The sequence below is a fragment of the Cornus florida genome, unplaced genomic scaffold, assembly GCF_030987335.1.
Source record: "Cornus florida cultivar Cherokee Brave unplaced genomic scaffold, ASM3098733v1 CherokeeBrave_3.0.0_Hap2_Chr02, whole genome shotgun sequence".
Classification (NCBI taxonomy): domain Eukaryota; kingdom Viridiplantae; phylum Streptophyta; class Magnoliopsida; order Cornales; family Cornaceae; genus Cornus; species Cornus florida.
In genome coordinates, this window is record NW_026775572.1 from 31,792,980 (window position 1) to 31,805,176 (window position 12,197).

Consider the following 12,197-nt stretch of genomic DNA (forward strand, 5'->3'; position numbering starts at 1 on the left):
ACCTAGGACTCTTATTTAAAGTTTTAAATTTTAAAAAAAAAACTCTATTATCTCAACTATCACGTTAAAATACTAAATAAAAAAAAAAAAATAATGTACGAAATTTTAGGGTTTTACATCCTGACTCTTTATCTTCGTTTGTGCTCACTCTGCTAGCTGTATCACCCTATTCTCAATCCTATGACTAGCAAATAGTGGGCCACATGAGTCAAAACTATTTAACTGTGACTCGTGCATTACCCAATTTTGGGTAAAGTGTCAAAAAAAACACTCTAAATTATTGACTATTTGCAACAAATTTCTTTAACTAAACAAAAAAAAAAAAAAAAAAAAAAAAAAAAAAAAAAAAAAAACTATGAATTTAGTGTAATTAAAGACAACCCAGCAAGAGACTTGATCGAAAAAATGAAAAGACAAAAGTACCCTGACAAAACAGAGGAGCCGCAGTGGGTCTGAAAAAAAAAAATAATAAGAAAAGAAAAATCCAAAATTTTTAGAATTAAACCCACAAATTTACCCAAAATGAAATGAATAACAGCCTCTAGACTTTGTGGTCCGTATTTGAGTTTTTACAATTTTTGTTTTTCGTTTTTCAATGCATATGTGTCCTTTTAATTAGGACGTAGCCACGTCACTTAAACAATAATTCAAAATACGAATATTAAATTGCATTCACGATGCTAATTCTTTTTGAAAAGTTAAGACTAATTACAAAACTATAACATTTATTTTGTTTTGACTTTTCAATTATATTAATTTGGAAAATACAAACAAAAATGATGGACTAATAAGGATGTAACACTTGGTACCTTAATCTCATTAAGAAATAACAAATATTTACAGCTAATTTAGTTATAATTTTTACTGCTAATTTACTTTTAAACTCTCTTTGTACCACACATTAAGTGTTCCATCCTTAACATTATAACTTTTAAACATCTTTAGTATTATACTCTCTTTGTACCACATTTAATTTTTGGGGTTAGCTGGACCCTTGTTTCGAGGTAGGAAAAAAAAACGAAAAAAAGAAAAGAAAGAGAAAACAAATAAGGAAGAAAATCAGAGTAGTAATATGGAAATTACATATTTATTTTAAAGCAGAAATTTTTTTCTTATTTGTTTTAAAGCAGTAAACCATCACTTCACTTCCACCACCTTCTCTACCATCGCTCCCTTCCATCACTCCCAACTCTGCTGTTGCCTTCCACCACCTCCGTCACTGTCGCCACCGCTTTCCACCACCAACATGGCCGGTAGTTTACTTTGTCTCATTTTGTTTCTTGCCATTCCCATTTCCATTTCAGGGTATAAAACCACATATGTGGTGTCAAAGGATGGGAGTGGAGACTATCGCAGCATCTCAAAAGCCGTTTCTGCAATACCTAATTCAGCTTCGGCCACATACATCATTCACATCAAGCGGGGAATTTACAACGAAGCAATAGATGTGGGTATGTATAAGAACAGTGTCGTGTTCTTGGGAGATGGAATTGACCACACCATAATACAGTTCAGTAAGAGTACTTCCACTGGTATTGGGACAGACGAATCGGCCACTGTCAGTATGTGATCACTATCCCATCTCTCTTCCTTTATAAATGCGTGCGCCATTGATCCACGAATCTGATATTAAACTGATAAGAACATATACTACACTATTTTTTTTTTTCGTATTTTATTTTTGGGTAACTCTGGTATCCGGAAATGCACGAATCCTTAGGGACCCTCAACAAGCTGAGACTAGTCACCAAGAACTATCGGGGACTCGAACCCCAAACCTAAGGCTTATGAAGCACCTCATGACGTGTGTATATTGTGTACATGCAGATATAGAAGCAAGACGTGTGTCTATTAATGTGTACATGCAGATATAGAAGCACAACATTTTGTTGCAAAAGACATCAGCTTTGTGAATTCCGCCGGAGTCAATGCCGGACAGGCAGTTGCTGTGAGAAGTGTAGGCTTAAATCATGCATTCTATAGGTGTAGTTTCAAAGGATACCAGGACACTTTGTTTATGATTTCCGGCAGGAAATTTTTCTACAAATGCAACATCTTTGGAACCCTAGACTTCATCTTTGGTGACGCAGGCATCATGTTCCAGAATTGCAACATATACGGGAGAAATCCAGAGAATGAAGGATTGCCCATTATTGTTATAGTTGAATCAAGGGGTATAGCGAACAATGAATTTTTGACATGCACTCTGTGCACTTATCGTCGTTCTGAAGCAGAATCTTTAATGTATACTGTAATTAGATATGGGTCCCACTCAATTGACACTTAGCTTGATTCAGTTAGAGAAATAGGTTATTTGTTTTGCTATTTCTTGAATAATTTTAAGCCTTGATTCCCTTAATGTCATGTGCTAAACATTTGGTTCCTTGTTGATTTAATTTTGTTTCAATTCGTCATCCTCCATCACAAATATAAGCTTCTTCTTGTTGCTGAATTTCTTTTCTTTTTTTTCCTGAATGGGATTTTTGTTTTATATATAAATCAGAATAGTACAATTACAAACATGGAGGACATCCTCCGGTACAAAGCAAGTAATGGACTATGTCATTTTCAAACCAGCAAAGGAAACCCGAGCTAGACTAGAGTGAACCAGAAGAAACAAAAACAAAACAAACCAGAACTAAAAAATCCTGCTCTAAAAATTTTTGATCTTGAAGTCCATTAAAGCTTGCATCTCTGCAACAATCTCTCTCAAACCAGAAACATCCACAGCATTGAAAATATCTGAGAAAAACTTCCACAACAATCTCTGTCAATTAAATTGTTACTGAAAATCTTGGATTTAATAAAATTTGGGATAACACCTAGTTTTTGCTGTGTTTTTACCTAAGGCAGAATTCAAATCATTTTTGTGCGTTATGTTAACTGGATTAATATAACCAATATTACAAAACTATTTTCAAAAATTCATACAACCAAGTAGTTTTATGAGTTTTTGTTTTCCGAAAACTGTTTTGTAAATTCACTTAACCAAGTAGGTTTGAAATCTGAAAAAATTGAAAAAAATAAAAATAAAAATGAAAATGAAAAAGAGACCGTGCAACCCATAGGCTAGAAAACAGACAGAACCGTTAACAAACAATTTAGGGATAACTTCAAAGTCCAAACTGAAGCATGCAAGAGGGCAAGTTGAGTAATGCTACGACAAATAGTTGATTTTTCTTTTATTTTTATTTTTTATTTTTATATATTTTTTTGGTGCGATTTCAGTAAATAATAAGAATTTTTAGTCAATAATAAAGTCTTTCTTCTCGGAATTTCCATGTTTTTTCAAACAAGTTTTAAAGTTTGACTTGCCAATGATTGAACCACATGCTGCACATACACCATACACATAACTAGCAAATATGAATAATGAAGGTGTGATTCGAAAATGAGTATGGCAGTTTTTATAATTACCTTAATAGATAGAGTTTTTGTCACATCAAGTCTACTGTATAGACTAGCAAAAACATATTTTATATCATTTTCCTTGAAAATATATTGTTGACAAAATTTTAGGAGTAAAAGCAAACACAGTAGTTTTGTCAATAAAGCATGTTTATTAATTTATTCGGCATAATAATAATAATATTATATGATTTGATGATCATGACTTGGACAAGCTATTTACAATCGTCTTTGCATCAATAGAGAAGTCACTGATGAGAGTATTCATCTGCTCCAAGGCTTTTATGCCGTGTTCGTCGCAGGTTTCAGACGCAATAGCTGCATCTTGAGTGTCTCTCCCCGCGTCTCCATATCTCCCCTGATCAAATTTTGGTAGACCGTCCTAGGTTATGCCAAACTCAACTTGGTCATAACTATCTCTACAGTCCTCCAGGCCTTGCTTGTAACCAAGGTCAGTTGCGTTACGAAGCAGTTGGCTGGCGTATAAAGAAATGTCATGGCACTTTGCTGCTGTGATTTGCATGGCAATCCTCGCTAGGCTGGTTTTGTTACTAGTGGTGATGCTCCGAGGGTCTGATGATAAAACTAAAAAGCAAACATTGGAATATGGGGTGGTTTTGCAAACGGCTCTTATTAAGGACATGTCAGCTGAGACGAAGGATTGACTGAAAAGAAAAAGAGAAACCATCAGGAGAGAGATACAGCTCTCATGACTCGCCATTTCAACTTCTCTTCTTTTCTACCTGGGTCGAGGGAAGATGAGTACATAATATTTTGACAATCATACATGCATTTATAGCCCTACTTTTCCATATTAATTGTCATTTTTATATTAGTTATATATTTTCTTAAAAAGTTATAATAATATAAGATATGGTGTGGACTACCATATTATTATGTTATCATCTGTGCCCCGTCATAATGGTCCAATTCTACACTTCACACTTTTTAAGACAACAAAATTTATTATACTACTTTGTTAGACAGGCAAAAGATACGTGTCCCAATTTGCCCTTTCCTTTTAAAAGTTTTGTTTTGAATAAGTCCAAAATTGAATGAATTTCAAGAGACATTTAATGGGTCCACCCATTTTGAGATTTTAATTATTTTATTAAATCAAAAGAAAAATTTAGGGAAGGAAAAAAAAAATCAAAAGAAAAATTTTGGAAATAAAAATTTTAGAGGGATATTATATAGATTTTCTCACATATATATGTAAAATTACTATAAAAAAAATGCTATATATATTACACTTGTTGGAGCCAAGGCAGGGGAGATACTGCAAATTAGTTATCACTTGTTTTTCATGGTTAAAGTTCAGTGTGTGTGAGGGAGTGAGAAGGTCAATTTAGACCTTTCAAGTTTCTAATATATTAGGATTAAGATATATAATAAAGAAATGAGGGTATAAATATTCACATCTTTTTAAAGATGTTAGAGACGGAAAAATAATTTGGGGTGTGAGTAATAGTTATTTTCAAAAATTGTTTTAATGTGATATTTGACCAAACCTAAAGGGGTGTTACCGAAATTAACACTTCATTTTATTTCTGATAGTTGTTTTTCTGTTGAATAAATTATTTTATTTGTCGTAAAAAAAATACAAAAAAAAAAGGTAAAAAATTTCATTAGTTATGGTATTATGTAAAAGGACAATACTTGCCTACTCATCAGTGAGTAGGCAATTTCTATTGACTATGTATGTGGCTTAATAAAATTATAACAAGTGTCCTAAAATTTATAAAATATAAATATAACAAAAATAAAATTAGAACTGGTTTGACCCATTTTTAATTGGATTCACTGTATCTTTTACAATTTTCCTCTAGTACACTGTATACATCCTTAACCACTATCCCTATAAATATCAGAATATGTGTATGGGAGTTATAAAAAAAATAATTGAATTGAGATATAGCAATAGTGTTTTGAGGGGTTAGTTTTGCTCTCTACCTTCTCAAAGTGGAAAATATGTGATTGATACGAAGAACCATTCTTAGAATCATAAAATGCTTCCGGTTTGTGTTTTTTTTTAAAAAAAGTTCTTGCCCTTCTTTAGTCCAACTTAGGATTGTTGCAGTGGGAACGGGGATTGCTTTGGAAGTGGAGGTGAATGGGTATTTTAATAACATGGTTTATGTATATGTATTTATATTATTTTGATCTTTCGATTCCAAAGAACAAAAACAATATATTGTTTTAGGAAGATCTTGTTTTTGGAAAGTATTGTTTTAGGAAGCTTGAATCCTAATTTTTCTCTACTTTAAAAGCTAATTTTGTACCTATGTATGTACAAGTGTGTATAGATATATATATGGAGAGAAAGATGCGGTTAAGCCCAATTAAAATGAATTAAATACGTTCTGGTTGTATTTTTGTTATATTTTATATTTTATAAAATTTGAAACACTTATCATAATTTTATTATGCCACCTACTGAGTAAGTAGAAACTCCCTACTCACCGGTGAGTAGGCAAATATTGTCCTATGTAAAAAGGGATAATGCAATAGGAAAAAAGAAGGGAGTGGCTTCCCTAAAAATAACTAAAAAAAGAGATTGTACAAACTATACAAGAAGCAAATAGGGATAAAAAAAAATAAAAAATAAAAAATAAAAATGAAAAAGAGGCCGTGCAACCCAAAGGCAAGAAAACAGACAGAACCGTTAACAAACAATTTAGGGATAACTTCAAAGTCCAAACTGAAGCATGCAAGAGAGCAAGAGAAAGGATTCGGTTAATTATTATTTTGGCTTGAATATGAAAGTGAGCGAATTAAAACAATTTGAGTAATGCTACGTTGATTTTTCTTTTCTTTTTTTATTTTTTAATATATTTTTTTGGAGCGATTTCAATAAATAACAAGAATTTTTAGTCAATAATATAAAGTCTTTCTTCTCGGAATTTCCATGCTTTTTCTAACATGTTTTAAAGTTTGACTTGCCAATGATCCAATGGAACCACATGCACCATACACATGACTAGCAAATATGAATAATGAAGGTGTGAATAAGTGATTCGAAAATGAGTATGGCAGTTATTATGATTACCTTAATAGAGAGAGTTTTTGTCACATCAAGTCTATTCTATAGACGAGCAAAAACATTTTTTTTATATATCATTTTCCTTCAAAATATATTGTTGACAAAATTTTACGCATTAGTTTTGTCAATAAAGTGAATAAAGCATGTTTATTAATTAATTTGGCATAATAATAATAGTATACGATTTGATGATCATGACTTGGACAAGCTCTTTACAATCGTCCTTGCATCAATAGAGAAGTCACCAATGAGAGTATTCATCTGCTTCAAGGCTTTTATGCCGTGTTCGTCGCAGGTTTCAGAAGCAATAGAAGCATCTTCAGTGTATCTCCCCGCGTCTCCATATCTCCCCTGATCAAAATTTGACAGACCTTCATCGGTTATGCCAAACTCAACTTGGTCATAACTATCTCTACAGTCCTCCAGGTCTTGCTTGTAACCAGGGTCTGTTGCGGTACGAAGCAGTTGGTTGGCGTATAATGAAATGTCATGGCACTTTGCTGCTGTGATTTGCATGGCAATCCTCGCTAGGCTGGTTTTGTTACTGGCGGTGATGCTTCGAGGGTCTGATGATAAAACTGAAACACAAACTTCAGATTCCTCGGTGGTTTTGCAAACGGCTCTTATTAGAGACATGTCAGCTGAGACGAATGATTAACTGAAAAGAAAAAGAGAAACCAGGAGAGAGATACAACTCTCATGACTAGCCATTTCTTCTCTTCTTTATTTTCTTTTCAATCAAGGCCGAGAAGGGAAGATGAGTACGTACTATTTTGACAATCATACATGTATTTATAGCCCTACCTTTCCATATTAATTGTCGTTTTTATATTATTATATATTTTTTAAAAAAGTTATAATAATAAAAGATATGGTGTGGACAGCCCTACCTTTCCATATTAATTATATATTTTCTTAAAAAGTTATAATAAATATGGTGTGGACTACCATATTATAATGTTATAATAATAATATAGCCCTACCTTTCCATATTAGTTGTCGGATTAGTCTTTCCTTTTTGAAATGTTATAAATTAGTTCTTACATTTAAAAAATTAAAGTAAAATAAATGTTATATTTTCTTAATTATCATTTCTACAAAAATCTTGCAACTGAGTAATGAGTATATTTAAACCTAAAAGAACAATTTAATAATTTTAAAACGTTTACAGGCACATACATACAATTAATAGCGTGTAGGTTTTAAAATTATTAAATTATTCTTTTAAGTTTAAATATACTCATTACTCAATTGGAGATTTTTGAAAAAATGATAATTATGAAAATATAACATTTATTTTACTTTAATTTTTTAATGTAAGAGCTAATTTATAACGAGCAAGTGTTGGGTATCCCAGGGATAGATCTGACGTAGTATCCCCAGATTGCTTATAAACCCTTCTATTCTGGATAATATTAAATTTGTACCTCAAAACTTTCGGCTAAATATGAAAATACCCTTAAATTAAAATTTTCTTTCAAGAATGGTGCCATGGAAGGAAAGAGATCGAGTACACCTGCTGCATTGACTGCATAATCTAGTAACAAGCTCTCTTCTTAACTAGCCTGAGGATCTGCCTTTTGTAGTTTTTAATTCTTGTTTGTTCGACTGTTTAGGAAGCTCTCAGGTCAAGAGGCCTGAAGGATTATACAACCTGCCTAGTTGTTGATATTAGTCCATTTGATCACCCAGTTTTGCCCCCAACACCTAGGAAGAAACCACCTCTGTTCAGTTCAATTATGTTTGGGAAGAGATCTCATAATGCTATGAACAAAGCAACAAAGCTTTCTGCTTGCAGAAATGTATGCATTCACAACTTACCTTAGTATAGTACAGCAGACACTATCAAACATTACAAGTGTGAAGAATTCATATAGTTCAATGAATTTTTTTTTGCCTCAATTGTTTGATTACTGGTCTGTTTTTTTTTTTTTTTTTTTTTCTTGGTTAGGTTTTGGTTACTGGTCATCTTAGGTACTATTGTGTGCATTGTTTGCTGTTCACTTGTATTTGTGCCAGTTTTGGATATCTTTTGGCAACTAAGTTCCGTTGATGAAAAAATTGTTTGTGTAAACAATAATTTTAGTTTCAATGTCTTTAAACCTTTAAGGTACTTCCGAAATTGTGATAGTAATTCTATCAGAATTAGTAGCGGTGAATGTTCTCATTTTCTCCCATCTTTTAATTTAGTGTTTTCACATAGCTAGAACTAGTCATCACATGTTATTGTCAGCTAAAAGTGACTTTGCCAGTTGATAGACTCGACTCAATGAAATAGTTTCCTAACTATATGGAATCAGTTACATCAATCCTGTTTCGTCAAAGTTTATATATATATATATATATATATATATATATATATATATATATATATATATATATATTAACGTTCTCCATATGATAAACTAACTGCAAGGGGGATCCATGGTTGAATAGGGAGTCACGATATTATATTGTCATTTCTAGGTTAACTTGGATTACATTTTTTCTCTCGTGTCACTGGAAAATCATTAAAAGACTGAAATTTTGAAGGGATGATTGCACAACCTAGTTTCGTGATATTACCACACTAACTAGTTGTAATCATATTATGTATGTCATTTTAAGCGTAAATTAGATAAATTTTTTCTTTCTTTAATTTTTTCGGTATGTGTGTGCTTGGGAAACATTACTATATAAAACTCTTCAAAGGACGATGTCATAGCACTAGTTTTGTGATATATATATACACACACACACACACACACATATATAAGAAGTAATGTTTCATTAAGGGACTCAAGAGGGGAGCGCTCCCAAGGAGGAATAGATAAGGCCAAGAGGGCCAATTATCCTCTCAAGCTATCTACAAAATCAACAAATTCCTCAGAAGATTTACAAATTCGTCCATTAATCCAAAAGAAAAAGGAACACAATATGGTGTATACTCAGCCTTATTAATGGAGCAGAATCATTTATACTCAGCCTTTTTAATTCATCTTGGATTCATTTAGATAATGACCTTTGATGTCAATGGGGGTACCAGGAATTGGTTCTTAAAATAGACAGTTTGTGATGGACTGATGCTGTTATGTAGCCTTTGTTGATAAGGAGATAGTTGGATGATAAGGATATAGTTTAATGATACATAAAGTAGTCCCTCATATAGATAAAATTTCAAGACTAAGCTCCTACTCTTATAACATCTTCCATGATGATATCTCAACGATCCTCAAAAACTGGTGAAACCTCAAGAGTAGGAGCTTAGTCTTGAAATTTTATCTATAAAGGAAAGACATCAATACATCTCTATACGGCAGATGCCTTTCTTGATCTCTTCCACGGCAAATGTCTATAAACGGCATCAGATTTCTCTCTGGATGATACGTTTCTACTAAATTCAACTGATCCAGGCCTACCGGTAAAGATGACAAAAATTCTATCCTCTTGTCAGTACAACGTAGATTATATTTGTCAATGGAGCAGAATCATTTATACTCGGCCTTATTAATTCATCTTGGATTCATTAAAGATTATGTGTTTGAAGATGTTGTATCAATGTCATCTGTATTCTGAGAGCAGTAGCTCGAAACCTAAAGACAATGAAAATTCAAAATGTTTTTATTTATTTAGTCACAGAAATCAATTGTCAAATTCTTATATTGAATACATTTTTATCAAATGACAAATACTTGTATTGAATGCAGTTGTATTCCAATCCTCTGGGTTGGGGAATTTTATTTCAAAAATGTTTTGACTATTCCTTGTGAAAATAATGGGGACGTTCCCTCCATTATCAGTTAGTAGTTCTTTATTAGAGATGAAACTCGCGCACAATTGCTATAGAAAATTGAGAAATTCTTTCAGCTGTTATTATTATTATTATGTCAAGATTTGATTGGCCCTTTAAGTACACATTTGCTTCCAATTGTCCTGTTCTCATATTGCCTTGGATTTGTAATTATTTGTTATGCCAATTAAAATCAACTTTGTGATAAGTTTTGAATTCTGTAGCCCAATGAGAAAATTTTACTTTTGAGGTATTGTTGGACGGAAATGACTCTTAATTCTCTAATTTTAACTTGTATCTCCAAATTTACAATTGATTTTGTCCATTATTTGTTGTAAAAACAGAGGCAATAGGAAAAGGTGAAAGAGAGGGGTACGTAGAAATGTCTTCTTAAACATCAAACAACCTTTTAGTAAGACAAGCCAAAGTTAAATGGGATAATAATGTCTTTTTACAAGTAAAAAGTGGTTTTACACAACTGAAAATTAATTTTTAGAATGTTAGTGAAAAATACACCAAAAATTTGTAATGTGAGTGATAATAATTTTCAAAAAGTTTTTTAATGTGATAATTGACCAAACTTAAGGAGTATCGATAAAATTAATTCAATTTATTAACAACCATCATAGTTATTTATTGAAAAAAAAAAAAAAGAAGAAGTCAAGTTTATATTGGTGGTCTCCAAAACATAATGGACATACATCAATTTGTTTGCATAAAAATTGAACACCATGCGGTCCATGTCCAAATATAGATTTAAACAGTGGCTTGGCATGTAGCGAAACATATATTAGAGTGAAATATGGGGGGTTAAAAGTCTCTTTCAGTTTAGTGCGACCCAATAAGTTGTTAGTCTATTCATTCTTCTTCCCTGCTATAATTCCTGACTCTTTATATTCGTTTGTGCTCACTCTGCTAGCTGTATCACCCTATTCTCAATCCTATGACTAGCAAATAGTGGGCCACATGAGTCAAAACTATTTAACTGTGACCCGTGCATTACCCACTTTTGGGTAAAGTGTCAAAAAAAACCCTCTAAATTATTGACTATTTGCAACAAATTTCTTTAACTAAAAAAAAAAAACTATGAATTTGGTGTAATTAAAGACAACCCAGCAAGAGACTTGATCGAAAAAATGAAAAGACAAAAGTACCCTGACAAAACAAAGGAGCCGCAGTGGGTCTGAAAAAAAATAATAATAATAAAAGAAAAATCCAAAATTTTTAGAATTAAACCCACAAATTTACCCAAAATGAAATGAATAACTGCCTCTAGACTTTGTGTCCCGTATTTGAGTTTTTGCAATTTTTGTTTTTCGTTTTTCAATGCATATGTGTACTTTTAATTAGGACGTAGCCACGTCACTTAAACAATAATTCAAAATACGAATATTAAATTGCATTCACGATGCTAATTCTTTTTGAAAAGTTAAAACTAATTACAAAACTATAACATTTATTTTGTTTTGACTTTTCAATTATATTAATTTGGAAAATACAAACAAAAATGATGGACTAATAAGCATGTAACACTTGGTACCTTAATCTCATTAAGAAATAACAAATATTTACAGCTAATTTAGTTATAATTTTTACTGCTAATTTACTTTTAAACTCTCTTTGTACCACACATTAAGTGTTCCATCCTTAACATTATAACTTTTTAACATCTTTAGTATTATACTCTCTTTGTACCACATTTAATTTTTGGGGTTAGCTGGACCCTTGTTTCGAGGTAGGAAAAAAAAACGAAAAAAAGAAAAGAAAGAGAAAACAAATAAGGAAGAAAATCAGAGTAGTAATATGGAAATTACATATTTATTTTAAAGCAGAAATTTTTTTCTTATTTGTTTTAAAGCAGTAAACCATCACTTCACTTCCACCACCTTCTCTACCATCGCTCCCTTCCATCACTCCCAACTCTGCTGTTGCCTTCCACCACCTCCGTCACTGTCGCCACCGCTTTCCACCACCAAC

The 12,197-nt window shown here is 32.1% G+C and overlaps 1 protein-coding gene across 1 annotated transcript; it reads left to right on the forward strand.

Annotated features, from left to right (window-relative positions):
* The first annotated feature begins 1,246 nt into the window (after positions 1-1,246).
* LOC132295975 (putative pectinesterase/pectinesterase inhibitor 38) lies at positions 1,247-2,287 on the forward strand. The gene is made up of 2 exons (XM_059794231.1): positions 1,247-1,562; positions 1,869-2,287. Exons 1-2 carry the CDS (start codon positions 1,247-1,249, stop codon positions 2,285-2,287), a joined length of 735 nt encoding a protein of 244 aa, XP_059650214.1.
* The last annotated feature ends 9,910 nt before the right edge of the window (positions 2,288-12,197 follow it).